Source organism: Adiantum capillus-veneris, chromosome 3 (assembly GCF_014529385.1).
Source record: "Adiantum capillus-veneris isolate H3 chromosome 3, ASM1452938v2, whole genome shotgun sequence".
Taxonomy (NCBI): Eukaryota; Viridiplantae; Streptophyta; class Polypodiopsida; order Polypodiales; family Pteridaceae; genus Adiantum; species Adiantum capillus-veneris.
In genome coordinates, this window is record NC_140933.1 from 54,051,109 (window position 1) to 54,074,455 (window position 23,347).

At 42.4% G+C, this 23,347-nt stretch overlaps 1 protein-coding gene across 1 annotated transcript; it reads left to right on the top strand.

Annotated features, from left to right (window-relative positions):
• Nucleotides 1–1,044: 1,044 nt before the first annotated feature.
• On the top strand, nt 1,045–5,054 carry LOC147460936 (actin-depolymerizing factor 7-like). Its single transcript, XM_086508620.1, has 3 exons — nt 1,045–1,206; nt 1,719–1,984; nt 4,647–5,054. The coding sequence occupies exons 1-3, from the start codon at nt 1,204–1,206 to the stop codon at nt 4,792–4,794; spliced, it is 417 nt and encodes a 138-aa protein (XP_086364746.1). The 5' UTR covers nt 1,045–1,203; the 3' UTR covers nt 4,795–5,054.
• Nucleotides 5,055–23,347: the final 18,293 nt, after the last annotated feature.

The following is a 23,347-nucleotide window of genomic DNA, read 5'->3' on the forward strand; positions in this document are numbered from 1 at the left end:
GTACGACTGGGCAGGCCAAAGGCCATGACACACATGTAGTAAAGGGGGTCCATAAATAGCAAGGGCCAAGGGGCTTCACAATGAGCATGTGCTAGTCCCCAGTCTCTTATATTTTCTCTTCTTATTCTCTCATATACAACACATAACCTACTTGAGAGGTAATTATGACAACCTATCAACCACACTTGGGTAACACTCCTATAAGGAGAGTTTTTTTAGCATCTTAGGAAGAATCCCAAGAGGCCTCAAAAGATCCAGCGAGTCCAGCGGATAAGTCTTCAACTAAAAAATGAAAACTCTTATTTTTAGTATCATAGGAACAATTCCAAGAGGTTAAGAAATGTTACTCTAATTTTCTTGGATTTAGAATCCAAAGAGATCTTAAAGGTCTATTGGACGCGTTCTATTAAAGACCTTCAATTGCAAATGAGAACTATGATAATTGATCCACCTTCAACGATCCATTTAGTCCATGGGATAAGTCTCTAGCTTAAAGCTTTGAGATACCCATTCTTCCACACATGGGTACTAGAAGAGATTTCCAATGTTATAGATGTAATCCCAAGATGCTGCAAAGATCTATTTGATATGGCATAAAATAAGCAAGATTATTAAACGTATCACAGGGCTGCGAAGGCGCGCAGTGTTGCGGATGTAGAGGAGGATTTGTCAATCAGAGAGCCATGGTTTTTGTAGTAGAAATCGCTTGCAAAGCTTAACTTGCCATGGAAAGTCTCATTTCTCGAGGAAGAGATTTCCAAAAGGAGGCTACCACTACCCAAAAACTTATGGCCCCCCCATGGCACGCCCCAAAAAAATTGCTTACATTTTGGAAAACGAGTTGGTGCAAAATTGTTATACGACCAAGCTCTTACACTAAAGGTTGGAGCCTTTCAAAGCTATGGATGTAGTGGCGCTTTTAATAATGGGAGCTGGGTCAAATTGTGGCTTAGTTGGACGATGATGCGGAATGTCGTCTCCACGTCACGGCATTGCAAGGGGAGCCATTATTAAAGGCACTACTAGGGCTCCTTTGCGAGATATAGCAGAAGCATTTTACCATTTGTTCAGTCCCTGGCGAGTTCTGAGAGAGAAAGAAAGTCTTCTTCCATATCTCTACCACTACCCCAGACGCCATCTTCCTCACGCTGACAGCATCCCTTCCTCCTGAAGCTTCCCTCCTGTGCCTCGCCCTCTGTTACCATGGTATGCCTTTCTCCCTCTCTACACCCTTCAGATCCATAGCTTCGTCTCTTCATGCCGATTTTGCTTCGTCTTTCCTTGCATTTTTTCTGTTTTTCCATATCGCTGAGTTAGCTATGCTTTTGATCATCTTCTCGGCATCGTGCTTCTTTTACTTGCTCGCTGCTTCTTTTTTCTTTCCTGCTTCTTTTCTTTAAATTTGGTGATCTGCTTCAAGATTTAGTGGTGTTTGACTCGATCATGTTTAAGCAGTATGCGTAGATCTAGTGCACAAGGTTTTCGATGCAATCTTCCCTTAAACGCTGCCCCGTTGTGATTCAAGATCTCTGTTGAGGCGCTGCATAGTCATTATATTTTTAAAAAGTTTTGCGAAATGCACAGCGTGTTGTAAGGCTCCGCAATATGTTAGCTTCCAGTCATCTCACTAATACGCTGGATGATCTCAGTTTTACGTTGGTAAATGGTAGCTTTTTTTTGTCATTGTACCTGATCTTATGATCTTTGTCAACTTGTAGTCTAACGCAGCCTCTGGGATGGCTGTTGATGATGAATGCAAGCTCAAGTTTCTTGAGCTGAAGAGTAAGCGGCTATACCGGTACATCATTTACAAGATCGATGACAAAGCACAGAAGATTGTTGTGGAGAAGCTGGGTGGACCAGAGGAGAGCTATGAAGCCTTTACTGGATCCCTTCCAGAGAAGGACTGTCGATATGCCATCTATGATTATGACTTTGTGACCCAAGAGAACTGCCAGAAGAGCAAGATCTTTTTCGTTGCCTGGTAAGGTTTAGATTGTTTGTTGTCTCTATTATTACATGTAGCTGTAGCTATGTTGGCTAGTAGATCATCATTTTCTCACACAAAGATTGTTTGTGGGACACTGGTCTTGGTCAGTGTATTTTAACCTACAAAACACCTTACTGAGCTTCACGGTTCACATATTGGTGAGTGTCATTTAGAACTCTCCAGGGAGACATTTGTTTTTATGCGTGTAGAACAGTCAAAAGTAGCATAAAATGAAGAAAAGAGCTTGAAACCTTTTTTTTAATGGGATGGACATTAGGACACTGAAAAACAATGATGCCTTGTGTTAAAGTGCTATGTATGCCGCTGTATATTTCAGTCATGGGTAGATTTTTAGAAGTATTTAGAAGGAAGATGTGAGTTTTACGCAAGTAAGCATGCCGACATATGTACTGGTCACTTAGTTTGTGCTGTATGTGGTTGATGGTGGGCAAGCAATTTTCTTGGTGTAGATGTCTGTGTCAACCATTTTGCCTAATCACCCAGCTGGTCTACCTCACAGAGTTGTTGATTGTGACAGATTTGTTTGTGCTTGATTCCAGGTCCGGTCACGGGCTGTCCAGCTTAACACTTGCTTGGTAGATACTGGCAATTGGAAATGAGCACGGGAAAGTCTTGTCATTGTGCCGTATACACCACTTGTCAGATCTTTGTATATAAAGAAACCCATTAGTCTGTCCCAGCACACAATTGGTGGTAATAATTGCAAAGCAAAAAAAAAGTTTAGAAAGAAATACTTTGGACTGAAGCAAATAATACTCATGTGGGGGAAAAGCACTCATAAAATGCCTTGTACCAGGCTCAATAAAATAAGGGAAATAGGGTCTGTGTGTAAACTGCTCAGACAATCTACTTTTTTGTGTTTATTACATTTTGGGGCCATAGGCTTACATATTGTTTGTTTCTCAGCCCTGAGTTGTTATTTGCATGGTATTGTAGCTCGTTGTCTTACTCTCATCTTGTCCAGTCTTCCAATGTTTGTTATTGTCGATGTTCTTTACAGTTTTGTACTTCTTTACAAAAATTTTCTTTTTGTGTTTTGTATATTTTGTTTTAATGCTTCTTTCTGCGATATGTGATTCTGTGTCCCTCCTCATAGCTTCTAACATTCAATAGAGCGGAAAGCAATATGACATTTGTAGCCCAGTGTTGGGCTGGTTCTCAATTTTTATTGGTCAAGTTACTTAGATGTTCAAGCTGTTATCAAAGTCTGAAGTTTTGCTTTAAGCTTCCACACATGGCCATTGCGTGTGACCTGTCACTTGGGAGGGTCTAACTACTAAGTCATCCTATTGGCTAGCCATAGACTAGGAGCGTCACTTAGAAAATTTGCAGCACAAAAGGTGGCAGAGGAGGAGTCTGCCTGTTGAGATGAGAAGTGGATGAGAGGTCAAAAGTAATTTGAGGGCAATTCTGCAGGGTTAACATCGGCCTTGTACAGTCAAGGCCATTGTATAATTATGCTGGTTTGCTAGCCCAGTACTTCACATTTAACTCCTAATTGTTCTTACTTTTCTTAGTGGCTGGGTGACCCTAAGAGAAACTGGAGGAAATCAGATTGGAGGGATGGAGACAAGTGATAGAGACATAAATGATCGATTGTGCTTGCTTGAGCACATAGACTGAGGCTGAGTTTGGACAAGGAGGCGTCAGAAGTAACTCTATACGGTCGATTTTTAAAGGTCATGTTGTAGTTAAACATGGTAGACTTTGACCATCAAAGTAGTGGGTTTTCTAGGTCATATGAAGCACTATTTTGTGTAGACCTTATTTATGGACACTTGCAGGGAATTCTTTCTAGGCATCCACAAATGTTGTGGCGATGTGGTATTTGGTGAATGCCATGAATAATGGAGCTAATGACTACAAAAGGTAGTCTTCTAAAGGGTAATTTTTGGGCAATTTGCAAGGGAGGCCTGATCGGCTTCGACAAATTTTGTGGGGTATTAGGGAATGCTCAAACTGTGGGAGAGGGACTGGCATTCTCTACTCTTGCAGAGGTTAAAAAATGGTAAAAGCTGGCAGAAAATACAGCAGCAGCCTATCAGCAGAGAGCTAGCAGATAATTTATTTCTGCAGTTTGTGCCCGAGAGGTCTCTCCTTCCATTTTCTGCAGAAAAGAAGACAGAAGCCTTTGTTTCTGTGGGAGGAGTGATGTCCCTCTGTTTGGTGGGTCCTGTAAAAAGGAAGCCTGCATCTTCAACCAATCTGTGCCAGCTACGAGGGATGCACGACCTTGCACTTGCTCTTTGTCCAGGCAGTCTGAATTGTGGTATAGTGATTATTGTATGACCGAGCTGATGGCAAGGGCTATATTAGTCGTTGCTGACAATTACAGCTGAAAATCTGTTTTTAAGGGGTTTTTGTCGATATGCTTGCACATTTTGTGATTGCTGGTTGCTGTGAAATGTGAATCAGCACAGGCATTTTTCTATCCTGTTATCTCAACGCCAGTTTGGAAGTTCAAAAGTGCTGGTTCAGAAGCTCCTCATGATCTGTTTTACGCATTAAGTTTATTCGAACTCCACCGTTAACCCAAGATCCCTCTGAGGCTTGAGTTTATGAAAATAAGTTGCATTTCTTAGTCTTCATATGCATTATCTATCTAACTGTTTACTCTACTATTTGTGTTTTCCAGGTCTCCTGATGTGTCGCGTGTGAGGACTAAGATGCTTTATGCAAGCTCCAAGGACCGCTTCAAGCGAGAGCTAGACGTTACTTATGAGGTTCAGGCCACTGATCCCACTGAGATCGGGATAGAGAATCTGAAGGAGAGAGCTTATTGAAAGGTGTGCTCGGTTGAATCGTCGTGTATAGTTTCATTTTGCTTGCAGACAAGTTCTTAGTGCTTTCACCTGGAACATTTTATGGGTGTAACAATGGACCCTACTTGGGGCATATTTGAGGTACTGACCTGGTGATAAAACTTATATTGCTTTTGACCTTTTCCTGGGTTTGCAACACCACTTTCTGCTCTCTCTGACTTAAAGCCTAGTTTTTGCTAGCAGTTGTATACGAAGATTTCAAATATGTTGTTTTTTGCTCACTTCATTTTGATCTACTTCGAGGATGCAGACTTTCCTTTTTGGGAAGGCAAAAAAAAGCAGGATGAGGAAGCTTTGATCTACTTCTATGTATCTGTTTGTTTGAAGGGTTTTTTCTTGGGGGTTGATAATTTTGATTGATTTGTTTTTTTTTGGTTTTGTTTTGTATACTTCAGAAAGTTGGCTAAGGTGTGGCTAAGGTTTGTTCTGAAGCTGCCTTGCTTTTTTTATTCATGAGAGTGGTGGTGCAGGGACAGGTTGAAGGTTGGGATTAAAGTTCTGTGCGCTTGTGTGCAAGATTTCAAAAATAAAAAGGGTGTGTGAAACTTTAAAGAGGTGTTTTTCAACCTTGAATCTCCCTTCGTTTGAGCTAATTGAGCTATGTCTCACTCAAATTTATTTTGAAGCATCAATGGGTAAAAAATTGATTTCATCACAGTACGCACTGGTATTATTTGCTTTTTGAACAAGATAACGGCTTCGTGATGGCCACTTGCAAATGGAAATAGGTTTTGTTTTCTCGTTTGTGGCACTTGGGTTGTCAAGTTTAAACTGCTGGTGTGAGTGTGGGAACGAGGCTAAGTTTTTTGTTAAGACAATTGAGTACGTATGATTAGCTTTACTCTGAGTACACTTCAACTGGCTGATCTATTGTTAGTTTTCCCTCTGTTGCTTATAGGAACTTGCTATCTAACCTTAAGATTCTTCAAGTTTTGTATTGAACTTTTTAGTGATTTCATGGTCAAGCATTGTTGCAAACATGTGCACCTTACAAATCCATCAATGTTAGCACAAGGCCGATATATACCAATGGCTTTGATAAAAAACCATGTCTTCCATCTCGTTGTAGTAAAGAATCAATGGCTTGATTATTGTGATCATTACCGACGCAAGAAGTTTTTATGGATTAGTTATAACTAGTGTAGGCATTTTACATGGAACTTAAGCTACATCGAGCTTGGCCCTTTCTTGAGCTTTATGTGGGTTTATTATGGTTGCTGTATCTTTGATATGAAAACTGCAGAAAAAAACTAACCATCTGCAGCACCCCTTTATGTATGAGGATGCTGTAACTTCAATTAGTCTCAACTTTATCACGGTCCATCATTCTCAAAGTAGCATAGACAAGGCAATGTATTTCTATTTGCAGGAATTTGCACTGACAGTGCTTCAACAAAGGCAGAGAAATTCAAGCAATAAGCAAAGATGCTCCAAGTAATTATCTTTGAAAGGTTGTATAATAGATATTCAAAAGTAATCTACGAGAACAACAAAGTTTTCCCAGCTATGGATCCGAAATAGCATGATTGGTTTACTTGACATGCATACTTGAAACTTGTAATGGCCAAAATAGATTCACACGCCATCTTAGCTCTTCACTACACACGAGATGACACATGAGCATAAGTTAAATCTTCTTACTTATCTTGCACTTTAAAATTCCAATCCAATTATGGCATTCGATCCCTTGGCAATTGGTCATGTGATTAAGATGCATATTAATTTCACACACGGACATTGCAATAGAAAACCCTAAACGAAAAATTTACTGTATAAAATGTAGCCACACCTTTTGGAGAGAAAGCAAGCTTGGGCTTGAAGATCGTCTTTCCCCACTAACCTCTTTCTATGTGTTACTTGCATTCTATGCTTGAAGATGCTTCTCTCTCTCTCTCTCTCTCTCTCTCTCTCTCTCTCTATGCTTTCCATGGTCATCTTTTTCCAAGCATGCATGTAATCCTGGGTGTTTTGTGAAAATGGAAGTGCACTCCAACTGTGCGCACGATAAGGTGCGAGTCTTGATACTTAAGGCTATAGTGCCACATGGGCACATGCACATGTAAAGTGAATCCTATCCTTTGTAAGGAAATATGGAATTGAGAAAGTTGGAGCGTGCAACACGCGTCTCTCTCTCTCTCTCTCTCTCTCTCTCTCTAGCCATGGTTTTCTTGGTTTGGTATAACTCACTTTCATAAATGTACCTGGTTTATGCTATTACATCATTAGTCTTATTCTCACTTTGCTAAAATGGTATTAAAGTCAAGATGGACTCTTAGCCATGGTGTATCAATATTACATTTTAGCATACTTTATTTTCATAAAGCATCCCCTATTTTTAGCATTTTGACTAATAGAATTAGCCCACTCATTAAGTTTTCATGTATAATAATTTGAAAGCATTGAAATTGCAATATTTATCTTCAACAATGGTGGTTGAGAGGCTAGTGCTGGCAGTATACACTGGAAGATTTGCATCAAAGGAGTGACCAAGAGAATGGAGCTCATGGATGGATCTCAAGAAGGAAACCATGACATTGATGATAGATTGGTAGCATAGAAAATTAAGGAGAAACCCAAAGAAAAAAGGAAGTGGTCGAGATCGTGTACAAAAGGGAGTGGCCTTTGGGACTAGGCAGCCATATTAAAGAAGCATAGTAAAAGAGAGGGAGATTGTGGAGCCTTGCTCGAGAGTATAATTTGAGCTGCCATGTAAGCTAGTGTGTAGCACAACAAATAGCAAGAATAGAAGATGCAGACAAAGCCAAAGGTATGGATTAATGCAGGACCTAGGCTTGTGATATCAAGGTAGGTAGATAGAGATAGCAATAGCAAGGGTATACATACAAAATAGGTGCTCAACATGCAAAGTAAATCAAGACAGCTTTGGCCATGGCAAAGGGGAGTAGAGTAGTGTAGCTCTCTTGGGCATGGAAATTTTTAAGCTAGCCAAAACCTAGGAATAATAGCCAGGTCAAAAATTTCCCAATAGATAAGTTGCAATGTGTAGACAAGCAAGAAAAATACTTTTTTAAACACTTGGTTGGTAATGGGACACTTTTCCATCCTCTTAAGTGAGCAACTTTCTTGAATTATTCTAAAAATGCAAAATGATGGTTCCACCTTTGATCTTGTTCTTGCATATGGTTTTTCAACCTAAATCTCATCTTAGTGAGGTCTAGATTGTTACATAATTAGCCTTCCTAGTTCTTAACATGCTCTCATGCTTCTCTAGAGAAGAAAATGTTTGTAATGAAAGCTATGCCCATCATGATTTTTTTGGTAATATTGATGAAATCTGAACGAGTGTTAATTTTACACATGGATTCCGCAACATATAACTAGTCTTCCTTGACTTTAGGAGCACCTAATACCACATAACAAGAACAATACAAGGATGGGAAGGTTTTTTGATTCAACTTAAGAAATAATCATTTCGAGTTACGAGTATAAGGCTCCTTAATATTTCTATTTGATTGGACAAGAATGCTAACTTTATAGCTTATATCAATAACTAATGGTACCTTTTGAATTTACCTATAATTGATTGCTTCATTAGGAAAAGTTTGGACCCAAATTTAGGCCTTACAAGAAATGCCATGTCAGCTTAGAGAGAGAGAATCAAACGTGATATTTTTTCATTTTTATTAAAAGCAAAAACATATAAATAAAGGTTTGAAGTTTATATCATGGTGTACCTCATTAAATACAAAAGGAAAATCATTGAGAACTCATTGCTGCATATCTCAAAAGATTGCTTTTGTAAGGACTAGTATGTGAAGAGGAGTTATAAACAAAAAACACGGCAAGACACTTCTGGTTGTTTTTCTTTCTTGTATGCTACACTTTTGGTGCAGCGTTTGAGATCAAGAGGTGGAGGATCGATTGAAGAGAAGGGATCCCTCTAGAACCACTCTCCAAGGTCCCACTGTACTCGTGCCATAGGAGAGCTCTCCCAAGCCCAAAGCCGCCAGTGGCCTGTCGCAAGATCTGTTGGGCCAAGATCTATGACACATGGCCACCCAAAGATGCCTAAAACTCAAATCCTCTAAAAGCAACACTTTGCAACTTGTGGAGCCTCTACTAAGACTCTATGAAGGCGACCCTCTCCTTGAACCTCAAAGAACATGTGGGGTACGGACTCCGAGCAAGCTCGAACTGTGATGAGGACCTCCAGTTGCATGAAGGCCCCCATCCATTTGGGAGCTGCTCCCTCTAGAGGGGTGAGCCACTCAGCTGGTAAAGCCTCTCTAATATCTTGACACATGCTCCACACCCCCTCATGCCTCGTAGTTGGACGCTCTCAATCCCCTCGGACAAACTTGAAAATTGAAGCCAGTTGCCTATAGTGCGGGCTGGACCCTCTGCCAGGGAACCCTAAGGAACATGAAGCCTACTACTAACCAGGTGGCCTCTATGAGTGCTAACCATGGGGTTCCAAACAAGGGGCTTCCTCAAGCGCTCCTCAGTACAAGTGGGCTGATGTTGCTCCAAGCCACTCCTCAACTTCTCCTAAGACCTAAGTAGGCTTGCAGCAAACTGATCCTCCAACCTCCTGCTCATACCAACTCTACGCATCTCTATAAAAATCCACCTGATGCAAGGGTTCTAAGGACTGCCCGCAAGAGGGACTCAAGCTCGAAGCCGGTGAAGCAATAGCTCCTTCTAGGGCAGAGCCCTAGAAGTAGTCCTCTGACCACCACAAACCTCCCAAGGAGGGCTTTGCTTTGCTGTGCTGGGTCAATGATCCCTAGCCCCCCATGAGAACAAGGTAAGGTGATGACCTGCCAGACCACTTTGGCCTGACTAACTGGGTGTCGCACCCTGACCATATAGAAAGTTCCTGATCAGCCTCTAGCTGACTGATACAAGAGCTCGAGAAGATCCAGCAAGACGTGATGTACCACATAGTAGCCAACAACAATTGGTTGGCCACTACAACTCTACCTGCCAAAGAGAGCCATGTTGAACTCTAGTGAAGCCGATTCCTCCCAATGGATAGGAGGAGGGGAGCAGTCTACTGCTCAGGGCACAAGTCCAAGCAAACTTGACACCCAAGATAGTGTATTGGAGTTCCTGGGGGAATCCACGTAAAGCCCTCACGTGGCGACCAATCCGGCGTAGGTGCACTACCAACCCAAAAAGCCAATGTCTTCCTCCAATTTATCCATGCTCCTGATGCACAACAAAACACTTCAAGAGCCTGCTCACACCTATGCAAATTGGCCTCGTGGCCCTCCAAGTACATGACTTAGTCGTCAGCAAACTCAACATCAAGTAACTTGTCTCCCCTAATAGGGAGCTCTAAACCACGCAAGCCAACCTGTTGTGAAATCAAAAATCTGCCCATTGCCTCATCATAAAAAGGAAAGAGGAATGGGGCTAGGAGGCAACCTTGTCTAACCAAACGTGAGCATGAAGTGTTCGCCTTTTTCCCTTGCCAAGAGCACCTGATTGTGTGCAAACCTGTAGAGAGCTGACAATCCTCTGATCCAAGCATTTGATAACCCCATCCTGCGTAAAATGCCCTCCAAAAAGTCCAATCAACTCTATCGTAGTAAGCCTTCTCAAAATTGAGAAGGGGTATCAAAAGATTCTCTCCTCAAAGATGAGCGAGGGTAGATGCCTCCTCAAATGTTGTCAAGGATGCTACACCCCTTTACAAAACCTGTATGGGTCCCATTTATAATTCTCTCAAGTAGTGGCTGAATCCTCAAACGTAGAGCCCTTACTAGAATTTGGTGGTTGAGTTGAGAATGGTGATGGGTTGCCACTGTTGAATCTCATCCAAGGAGGCCCCCTCCTTGGGAATAAGGAAGATCAATCCCTCACTCATGCTGTTAGGCATCTCTCTAGTGTGTAAGATGTATTGATAGGCGCTACACAGATCCAAACCAAGCAAGTCCCAATACTACAAAAAGAAGCTAGGAGTCAAACCATCCTCCCTTAGGCAGCTACCTTGGGGGAGTGCTCTAAGGGACTCATGGAGTTCCTATAGCTGAAGAGGAATCTCTAATCTCTGACGCATCTCCTCAATAACAAGGCAAGGCATTTGTGCCCAAACCTTCTCTCTGCATGCATCTTGACACTCTGACTGAGACTTGGCTGATAGAAGATTATGATAGAAGTCAGTAGCAGCTTTACGCATATCCTCAAGCTCTAAAGCAACTGACCCATCGGGTCTCCTCAACTAGCTAACACGAGTGTGTGCATGGCGGGGCCCCACCGTCTCATAGTAACTCTATCACCCACCTGGATCCACTGAGATGCCTGCTGATGGAAGGCAAACTCATGACGCTGCTTCTCAATGCTAGTCAGCTCCTATCGAGCCCTGCTGCATATGCTCCTCCAACCAAGGATTGTCTGGGTGGTTCTCCTGCATCCTATGCAAGGAAAAAAGGCGATAATGGAGATGCTTCTCCTCCTCCCTGGTTGCAGCCAAGCAAGCTGCAGACTCCTGGAGGAAGACATGACCAACCTCAGCGTGTCCAGAGGCCACTCTACGAGTAGGGGTGTCGTGTGTGTCCAAACTCTCTGTCCAAAGTTCCCCCACCCGCTCTCTAAGATCTAGATCCAAGAAGACCCTCTTAGGGATGTGCAACATTGTACTACCTGTTGGGGTATAAAGCCCAATGTGGTCGCCCAGGTAAGTGGGCGGGCCGCCAGGTATGTACACATATTCTTTTGTTAAAACCTAATAAGAACTCACTATGCTCTACACATTACACTAGAGCGAGTTCACCATATCGTCGTGCTCTTCTTCTCGCACTCTCTCTCGCGTCGCACTTCCGCTCGTACTCCTTCAACTGGTATCAGAGCTCAGATCGAGGCTCGGGGCAGCACTGTAGGAGGCTAGAGTCACCAACTCAGATTGGAGTGAAATTCGACAGGCGACGACACGGCCCCAAATCTCGTTGTCAGAATTTCCTTCTGAGGTCATCTCGACCACCGTTCGGCTTCGACAAAGGTCTGCGCAGGCCATTTTCGACTACGTGGTCTCGACGGGTGTAGATCCGCCGACTCTCCAAATTTGGGGTTTTCGGCCTACGACTGCAGGTGCTGAGGATATCGACACTCCCAGAGTGTTGATTTGTGGCTGTCTACACATCGAAGGACGGCTCACAGTTCTTGGAGGCGTGTCACATACGACACGGGCGCATCTACACACAGACTGTAGGCGACATCCACTAGTTCATCAGGTAGCTTGTGTTTGCTGCTTGATATTCCAGATTTCATCCTGACATTGCAGGTACTTCCACATGGGATGTATTGTCAGAGATGATGTATGTCTGTTGAGGGTTTGCTGGCTGTGAGTCACGCAGCAAACAACCGCCGCAGCGGTTACAGCATACAGTGGGAAATTTGTGGATGTATGACTTTGTGGGAAGTCTATGTACTGTCAGATTTACTGCAGCCTTTGTTGAGGGTCGAGTGAGGTTTTATTGAGCTGGGGGATTCTCGAATGTTGAGATCCTTTCGGTGATACAGGTCTTGGAGCGATCCCTCGAGCACCCTTAGATAGGCAGCTAGGATGTATTGACTGTGAGTTAGATAGTTGGGATTGCATCTTTGCTTTACTGCCGTTGAGACATTGTCACAGTCTATGCTTACAGGACAGTGACAGGACAGTGAGAGACAGTACAGGTGCAGGAAAGGTTTACCCGCAGCTTACAGTGTCAGAGAGACAGTGTTTTTTAAGCTTTTTTTGGTCTGTTTTTGAGTACACCAGAGCCATTTTACAAAGGAGACTCTGCCAAAATTTCTGCAAAATCTGAAGCTTTCTTGGTTCATTTGACAGGTTGATATTGGTTCAGAGGTCAGTTTACAGTGGAAACTCTGCCGAATTTTTCCCAAGAAAGTAAACTACTGTGAAGCGTAGCTATGGCTGGATCACAGGACACTGCTCTTTACAATATCAAGAAGCTGGATGGAACCGATTTCCCATCGTGGAAGAAGCAGATTTGGCACGTGTTGGTATAAAAGAAGCAGATAAAACCTATAAAGCTCAAGGGGATAAAACCAGAAGATATGGACGAAGATGAATGGAGCGAAATGGATGAATTGGCACTTTCTACCATTATGCTGACTTTGGCAGAAAGCGTTTACTTCAATGTAGCAGACGAGATGTCGGCTTCTCAAGCATGGTTAAAGCTGAGTGATCTTTATGAGAAGCAGAGTGCAGCTTCACATGTATACTGGCTTAAGAAGCTTGTTGACTTGAAGATGAAAGAAGGGACACCTATGTCCAATCATCTAAATGAATTCAACACAATCTACAGTCAGTTGTCAGCTCAAGGTGTCAAGTTTGATGAACCTGTTGATCGCATTGCCGAAAAGTTGGGACACTTTTCGCACAGCTTTGAGTAATTCTGCACCTCCAGATGGTTTGAACATAGCAGGTGTAGAAGGAAGTCTGTTTACTGAAGAAACCAATAGAAAGACAATGGACAAAGGCAAAGGAACAGCCTTAGTTGTCAGGGGAAGGACCAAAGAAAAGTACAAAGGTGGAAAGAGGAATCAGTCTCGTAGCAAGTCCCGCAGTGCTAAAGGCAAGAGTGACATAGAATGCTACCATTGTGGCAAGAAGGGTCACATGAAAAGAGACCGCAGAGAATGGAAAGCAGAAAAAGGCAAAGAGAAAACTGAAGACCATGGTGAGAAGAACAAGTCCTCAGTGAAGATTCAAGAAATAAATGTGACAAACTTTGTTGCAGAGGATGACAGTCTAGTGTCAGGAGACATCCACTTCTTGAAGAATACAATGGACTCAGCTCTTCTTACAGCATCTGATGGAAATGCACTGAGTGACTGGATTATAGACTCAGGGGCATCACTTCATGTGTCTCCAAACAAGGAGTGGTTTACTTCTTATGTGACCACTAAAGATCATGTTCGGCTAGGCAATGGGCAGACATGTGAGATCTTAGGTGTTGGAGATGTTCAATTGAAGTTTCAGAATGGCTCTTCTTTCACGCTAAAGAATGTGAAACATGTTCCCGCAATTACAAAGAGCTTGATCAGCACAGGTTTACTTGATGATGCTGGCTACGTCACCACTTTTGGACAGAACATGTGGAAGATATCCAAGGGTTCTATGACAGTAGCACATGGAGTAAAGTCTGGAGGACTTTACATGATTTATGTATCAAATGTCTCTAAAAATGTAATCAATGTAACCGAGCAGCCGAACGTTTCTTTGTGGCATAGCCGGTTAGGACATATGTCCAAGAAGGGAATGGAAATCTTGTCTCGTTTTGGTTATTTGCCTGGCTTTTCATTTAATGATTTTGAATTTTGTGAACATTGTCTGTATGGTAAGCAAACACAACAGCCACATAAGCATAGAAGCAGTAGAAGAGATACACAGTTGGCACTTGTTCATAGTGATTTGTGTGGACCTATGCCTAACCTATGTCTAGGGGGAGCTTCTTACTTTATGACATTTATAGATGATTACTCGAGGAAAGTATGAGAATCAGAGTGGCAAGAAGCTTAAATGCTTACGCACTGACAATGGTGGAGAGTATGTTTCAAAGGCCTTTCAGGACTTTTGTGAGTCAAAAGGTATAAAACGTGAACTTACTGCTCCTTACAATCCTCCTCAAAATGTTGTTGCTGAGAGGATGAATAGGACCATACAAGAGAAGGTCAGAATTATGTTGTCTAATGCACAGCTGCCAAATGGGTTTTGGGCTGAAGCTGTATCAACAGCTGTTCATCTTGTAAATAGATCTCCTAGCAAGGTTTTGCAGAAGGATTCAGTGCTAGAGATGGAATGGTCAGGCAAAATGCCCTCATACAAGCATCTCAGAGTCTTTGGCTGTGAGGCATATACTCACGTTCCAAAGGAATTTAGGAACAAACTTGAGCCAAAGAGTAGAAAGTGCATCTTTCTAGGCTATGGTAATTCTGGTGAGATGGGGTACAGACTTTGGGATCCCGAATCCAGAAAGGTTGTCCGCAGCAATGATGTTCACTTTAAGGAATCCAAATATCATTCTAAACCAGAGAGGGTTGAGGAGATTAGAAGAGTTGTCTTCCGAGAAGATGGACCTGCACGTGCAAGACAAAATCTCAGGGCTTAAGAGGAGCAAGGACAGGATAGAGTGGAACCACAAGTTGTGACTGAGCCTGATCCACCTATTGTGCATAGATCTGGACGTGTCACGCGACCTTCTGATAGGTTTGTTCCATCTATGAACTATGTCATGTTGACTGATTGCAATGAGCCTTCATGTTACAAGGAAGCAGTGCAAATGAAGGACTCCGAGAATTGGCAATTGGCCATGCAGTCAGAGATGACAGCTCTGCATAAAAACAAGACATGGAAGCTAGTTAAATTACCACAGAAGGCTCTACCTTGTAAATGGGTTTATAGGTATAAGATCACCACTCATGATAGTCAGCCAAAGTACAAAGCAAGGCTTGTTGCCAGGGGCTTTAAGCAAGAACAAGGCATTGACTTTGATGAAGTCTTCTCTCCGGTGGTCAAGATGACTACATTGAGATGCTTTCTTGCATTGGTTGCCATATTAGATTTGGTGTTGCACCAAATGGATGTCAAGACAGCGTTCTTGCATGGTGATTTAGATCTGGAAATTTACATGCAGCAGCCAGAAGGGTTTGTTGAGAAAGGCAAGGAAGATTGGGTATGGCAGTTATTAAAGAGTCTTTATGGCTTAAAACAATCACCGAGGGCATGGTACCATAAATTCCACAAGTTTATGCTTTCTCAAGGCTACAAACGTAGTGAGTTCGATCACTGTCTATATACAAAGAAGGCTAAGGATGGCACTTGGCTGATCCTTATTTTGTATGTGGATGACATGTTGATTGCTGGCAAGCACTTGGAAGAAATTTCAGCTTTGAAGTCAAAGATGGCAAAATCGTTTGACATGAAAGACATGGGTGAGGCAAGTCATATACTTGGTATGCGCATTGAGAGAGACAGATCAAAGAAGTTGATTTGGTTATCTCAAACAGAGTATATTGACAAGGTTTTGCAACGTTTCAATATGGAGAAGGGAAAGGCATTGAGTGTTCCATTGCCACCATATGTGAAACTTAGCAAACAAGATTGTCCTGTGTCTGAGGAAGAACAGGCTGAAATGGATAAGATTCCATATGCGTCTGCAGTGGGTAGTTTGATGTATGCAATGATTGCTACTCGCCCAGACATTGCATTTGCAGTGGGAGTAGTAAGTCGATATATGTCAAACCTAGGCAAGAAACATTGGGAGGCAGTGAAAGGAATATTGAGATACCTGAAAGCTACAAAGAGTATGCATATATGCGATGGGAGTCAGGAGCTAAGTGTAAAGGGTTTTACAGACTCAGATTATGTAGGTGACTTAGACAACCGAAGGTCTACGTCAGGGTATGTCTTTACATTGGCTGATGGAGCAGTATCATGGCGTTCTAGATTACAAGATTGTGTTACTCAGTCTACTACAGAGGCTGAATATGTTGAAGCATTAGAGGCATGCAAAGAATGAATTTGGCTTAATCGACTAGTAACAGATTTGGGAATCAAAGAAGAGATGCCTGTGTTATATTGTGATAGTCAAAGTGCTATACAATTGGCTCGCAATCTAGTTTATCACTCAAAGACAAAGCATGTGGATGTGAAGTATCATTTCATCAGGGAAATGCTCGAGGATAAGCAACTTCAGCTTGTCAAAGTTCACACCATAGAAAATCCTGCTGATCTACTTACAAAAGGACTTCCCTCAGAGAGCTTTGCGCATTTTCGCAAGCAGTTAGGTGTAGGGTAGTACATCACTTCTCTACATCTCTTGTATATTAGCTTCTCTCACACTTAAAGTACCACATTGGACTTTAAGTGGGAGGTTGTTGGGGTATAAAGCCCAATGTGGTCGCCCAGGTAAGTGGACGGGCCGCCAGATATGTACACATATTCTTTTGTAAAAACCTAATAAGAACTCACTATGCTCTACACATTACAGTAGAGCAAGTTCACCATATTGTCGTGCTCTTCTTCTCGCACTCTCTCTCTCTCGCGTCGCACTTCCGCTCGTACTCCTTCACTACCCCTCTTCTGTCTCTCTGTCATAGTGAGAATCACTGGCGCATGGTCGAAAAAAAGTAGTCCCTGCCTGAATGCAAACATATCCCCCAATGTGACAGCTGTGGTCACATCTGTCACTGGAGCATGGTAAAAAGAAGCACTCCCTACCAGAATGCAAACACATCTCCCCATGTAACAAATGTGGTATTTTGATGAGATTTTCTCTCCAATAGTCAAGATGACTACACTTCGCACCGTGCTTGGTTTGGTTGCTATCCAGGACATGGAATTTGTCCAAATGGACGTGAAAACAACGTTTCTTCATGGGAATCTAGATAAAGATTTCTACATGAAACAACTAGAGGGTTTTGTATGTGAAACTCAAAAGCCAACGAGGGCACAATTGGTATGTAGACTTAAAAAGGAACTTTGTGGCCTCAAGCAAGGTTCAAGGCTGTGGTATAAAAAATTCATGCAGTCTCAAGGTTACATAAGGAGTCAAGAGGATCATTGCTTATACATAAGAGATTTGAACGATGGTTCTTTAATCATCTTAATGTTGTATGTAGATGATATGCTCATCGTAGGGAAACCAATTAATGAGATCAATCACTTGAAAAAGATGCTAAGCACTCAGTTTTCCATGAAAGACTTGGGAAATGCCAATCACTTTTTTAGTATGCGCATTAAGAGAGATAGGCAACGTGGAATTCTTGAATTGTCTCAAGAAAAGTACATCCACAAGGTCTTGCAACGTTTTAGTATGTAGGGGGAGGAGTCATTGAGTACCCCAACACAAGCATATTTAAAACTTCGCAAGGAAGACTCTCCCAAGATAGATGCTAAGAAAGAGGAAACGACAAAAGTGTCATATTCTTCAGCAATTGGCAGTTTGATGTACGCTATGGAAGCCACAATACGAGACATTGCACATGCAGTGGGGGTGGTTAGTAGGTACATGTCAACCCTAGAAAGAAACATTGGGAAGTAGCGAAGAAAATCCTCAGATACTTGAAGGGTACAACTAGCAAGTGTTTACGCTTCAAGTACAGTGATGCATCTATTGTGGGTTGCACGGATGTGGATTATGTAGGTTGTGTGGATAATAGAATATCCACATCTGGCTATGTGTTCATGTTTGTTGGACTGCCTATCTCTTGGAGATTGTGTCTCCAAGACTGCACGTCTTCATCTACCACTGAGGCAAATTATGTTGTTGCGTCTAACGCCAGCAAGGAAGCCATATGGTTAGCTCGTCTAGTGGGAGATTTGGGCATTCACGAGGTTTCAGTACTCCACTTTCTACTCCACTAACCAACTTTGTGTGTCTACTTCATCTTCTTCCCCCTTTATCTCCTTCCCTCTCTTGCACTCACGGATCCACGATCCCACATGGAGGTAGCCATGCTACTGTGCATGGGGCTGAGTTGCTATGTATGACCTTCAAGGTTTCCCATGTTTGGCAGCATTCTGGCTTTGTGCGCCCCCCCACTTGCAAGGTAAAGCATGTTTTCCCTGTGGTAGTTCAACCAAATCCCATGTCTCATTCGCCATAATAAAATTGTATAGCATGCTCCCACTTAACGCTATCATCCATTTGTATAGTTTCCTTGTAGCAGGCTGGCTCTCCACCGTCAGTGACCAAAATGTGGTGTATACCGGTTCAAACCGCTTGGACGCACGTGATACTCTTGCAGAGTTTCTTAGTGCTTGATTGCTGGACTTTGCTCTCCCTAGAGAAATAGTAGTTTCTTGCACTTGAGGATTAGGTGCATCACTACTAAATTGAGTCGATTCAAAGGCTACATCCTCAAATCGAAAGCGTATGTACTCAATTTCTTTAATGGGCTTCTTGTGCATCTTTGATTCATTGAAAATGACATGAGAGATATGAATTTGAAAGATTTTGGGTTCTAGAGACGATAGCCCACATGCACCATAGCCAATAAAAATGCATTTGTGACACCTAGGATCTAACTTGCAATGAAGTTCTTTGGGCACATGTGCATATGCCTCACATCCAAACACACGTAAATGCTCATAGCTTGGCATTTTCCTAGTCCACAATTCCTTTGGAATCTTGAAATTCAAGGAGAGCTAGGTGACCTATTGATAATGTGCATTGCTATTAGAATAGCTTCCCCCCAAAATTTTTGAGTAAGTTTTGCCATAGAAATCATAGAGATATCCCGCTCTTGAATCGTGCGATTCATTATTTTAGCTATCCCATTGTGAGTAGGTGTGTACAGAGCAGTAAATTGCCTACGAATGCCTCTTCAATTGCAAAAATCCTTGAACTCCGTGGAGACATATTCTCCACTATTGTCCGTGAGAAAATCTTTGAGCTTTTTCCCTGATTAGTTCTCAACCATGGCGAGGATTTTTTGGAATGTAGTAAAGAATTCTTCCTTATGCTTAAGAAGATACATCCACACCTTTTGGGTAGAATCATCTATGAACAAGAAAGTAGTTTGTCCCCCCTAGAGTCTTATGTGGCATTGGACTACTGTGCACTAAGTTTAGGGGTTCACCTAGTTTCTTGTTCAATGGCAAAGATGTCAACCTAGTCTGTTTGCCATATAGAAAATGCTCACAAAATGGAAAATCCGTGTAATCTAACACAAGTAACTAGCCAAAACATTGAAGTTTTTTCATTTCCTTTATGGCTAATATGCCCTAGCCGACTATGCCACAACTCAGTAGATGACAGCTCGGCAACATAGATAGAGTGTTCATCGACACTCGATACAAACATAGAGTACAAGGATCCGTTTTTATGACCTTTCATCATGAAAAGGTTTTTCTTGAGGATCTAAGAACGACTACCAAATACCGTAGTGTGGCCAAGATCATTCAATTTCCCTATTGAAAGAAAACTCTTTGTAAGCTTGGGCACATGTCTGACATTTTGCAATACAAAAGTAGTGCCGCTATGCATCTGAAGCTTCACATCACCAATACCAATAATTTCAAGCTTATAGGAATCACCAAGCTTGACTATGCCCTACATGGACCCATAAGAGGAAAACCAGTTTCTACGTGGTGTGACATGAAAACTTGCACCAGAATCAAGAATCCAATTCTGTGTGTAACCCTTGTCCTGTGCAACCAAAGCATATGGAGTGAGATCCGAAGTGAAAATGAGAACATATGAGGAATTTGCTGTCACCTCTGCACGAATCTCTGCTGGCATAATGTTTATCACTGGAGGAGGAGCATCCTCTACTACAGTGGTAGGCATGAGAGACTCAAACACGTTGATCTCCTCAATCTTTACCGTACTTTTGCCTTTGTCGGACTTATCTTTTTGCATGTTCTTTTGGTATCTTAAAAAACTGCGACAATCCTTTTTGTAACGACTCTTTTTATGGCAATAGTAATACTCGACATTTCTGACACTGCGCTCTCTACTAGAGTTCTTGTTTCTGCTTGGACTATGAGGATTTCGTTCTCTACTTTTGCTTTTGTTCTTGTTGTTGTCACGGCCTCTTTGCTTTGTTGAACTGCCAGCCATATATGCATCTCCATCACTAGCAACTTCAAGAGATTTATGCCAAATCTCTTTAGTGAGCAACGCATTTGTGACATCATTGAACACTAACTTGCTAGTGGGAGTTGAATTGCAAATGGCTTTGCAATATATGTCCCATGAACTGGGTAGAGAGTATAACAGGAATATAGACGAGTTCATCATCAAACTCACTAAAGCCTTGAGATGTCAACTCATTGAACAAGGAGTTGAACTCATTTAAGTGTCCAGAAACTGTACTGCCTTCTTTCATGTTGAGCTTCATAAGGTTTTTCATGAGAATAACTTTGTTGGATGCACTTTTGCTCTCCCATACTAAACATAAGCTATTCCATAGATCCTTGGATGTTGTCTTCCCTATAATAGCAAAGAACACTGACTCAACTAGATGTAGACGTATTGTAGCCATGGCTTTCATATCCAAAATCTCCCATTGAAGTGGTGTATAGCCATTATCCTCAGCACACTCTTTCAACGGTTATGATAGACCTTTGTTAGTCAAAACATCCTTCATGCGCTTTTTCCGCATGGTGAAGTTTCTGCCATCGAACTTGCGGATGAGATACTCCTCCTTTTTTGAAGAAGAAGCCATCACTGACAGGAGGGTTTGAAAGGTTCCAAATTATGGCAAGAAGCTGCAATTTTTTTGGCATAGTAACCTTTGTATCGAGAGAAAAATCTCAACCAAAATAGACTCAAAAGTGCCAACAATGCTAGTCATGACTAGCGGGAAAAATCCAACAGAGTCTCCTTTGTATGAAGAGTCAAAACTCAACTCAAAATACGCATAGAATGTGCCAACTGTGACTAATTGGGCACGTAAAAAACTATCACTTTTAGTGTCAATGGTCTTCCATACACGGCGTCAAGCATAAAATCCCATAAGATACATCTCCTATGGCGAGGATACATGGCGGGGAACTCCTGCCACCTGTATCACCGAAGGTATCTCAACATTTGAGAATACTCTAGCTCAAAGAAACCTCATGCTATCGACTCTCCAGAGGCTATGTAGACTCAAAGACACTAGCCACAGTCTCAAAAAGGGCTCTTCTGGAACCGAGCCTCAGAAACGAACGGGTAAATTGCCAAGACTAGCCAAATATGGCTCCACAAAAAAACAAGCATAGGCAGTATCTGCAACATACTCACATAGAATCTACAAGTGACAAAATCCTTGCTAGGATCAAGCTCTCAAAATAGCGAACAACATAAAACTATAACCATTATGAATACACCATGTGTGTGGCTGTAGCCCAAGTCTACATCTCAGTCAAAAAATATACGTATGCTAGATCTCCAACACGTACACCACTTGTAATGTCAATGTTGACAACTCTGCCTCCGAGCAGTGTGCTCGGGAAAAGCATCTCGCAAGAGACTATAAAAATGTGGTCAATGTGGGCTCAAAGTCCCCTATAAAACTGCGTGTCAATGTAGACTAGGAATGTCGGTGTCGATTTCCACCGTCAGACAAAAATGTACTTGATGTGGATATTGGGCGTCACTCCTCTATGACATAGGTACCTTGCCTGTGCATGCCATGAGTTAAACTGCTGATGAAGTTGATGCCAAAAAATGAAGTCGATGCCGCCTTTTGCCGCCAAACAAAAGTGCTAATCGATGCCAAAATTGAGCCGAGAGCCAATGATGCTCTCTCGCTCTACTTGTATGCCAATATCATCAATAAGTTGAGGTCGTCGATGCTCAAAAAATTGAACCGAGCTATGTACCCAAGAGCGTGCTCACTCTCACTCTCTCACTTGCTCATCAAATCTCTCAAGCTTTGTAGTGGTGAGAGAATCTCTCTCTCTCTCTCTCTCTCTTTCTATCGCTCTCTTCCGCTTTATCTCTCAAGATTGCCCATGGTGAGAGAACCGTTATCTCTCTCTATCTCTACTCCGATGCCAAGAACTCAAGGGTCTCGCAAAGGATGTGTGTGAGTGAGGGGGCCGACGCCTGGTTGGTTGAGGACTTGGTGGGATTGAATCCTTTCTCACAAAGCCTTAAGAATATTTTTTTTCGTTTAAAGTCTCTGACAAAAAAATTGCTACAGACTAACGTGTGACAAGGAAGTGAAGAGAGCTTGATTTGCTTGCCTGCAGAGTGTGTGTGCACGCGTGCGTGCAACCACACACCTCTGGCGCTCGAGAGCTGCTCAAATTTGGCAAGATAGATTTGATTGCTTTTGCTGCCCCAAGCTTGTGTTGCTTTGATTTGGAGCTTCCCGAGTCTATTCGCTACATCCCGAGAGGCCTTCAAGACTTCAAGGCTTGCCTATGCTTGCAATGGTCTGATTGCCTTCTAAATCCTTACGATGGTTGTCAACACTCGACTCTTCTCTCGGCAACCTACACCGTTTTATAAGCCTCAACTACACAGCGTTGCATCAAGGTTCTCAATTAACTTCAATTTTCCTTAATCTCCCCTGCTTGACTTTGATTTGTAGAGATTGCAAAAGTCTTCGACTTCATTGCCCAAGCTTGCCTTGGACTTCAAGTTCTACCTCCATAGCTTCCAATCGATTTGTCATTCAAGCTTTTGATAAAGGTTGCTTTGCTCCGATGCTCTCCTCGCTCGATTACTTCTGGTAATGACCTAACGATGCTTGGATTTGCAGCATGACACTCAAGCTTTGATTTATCTGGGTAGAGCTTCCAAAAGCTCTCTCGATTCCCTTCTCTACTAGAACTCCTACACACACGGAGTGTAGCTGGGATCTGCCTGCGCTTTGATGCCAATTGTGTGGCGATCGTGGATTCGTGAGTGCAAGAGAGGAAAGGAGAGAAAGGGGGAAGAAGATGAAGCAGACACATAGAGTTGGGTTGGTGGAGTTGAAAGTGAGAGCTCAGGTCAACTCTCACTTTCTCTCCCTATATTCATTAGAGAGAAAAAGTAGCTATGGGGTGGTTCCCATGGCGACCTAGCTTACACCCCGGGTCCTCCAACATGTTGAAGTC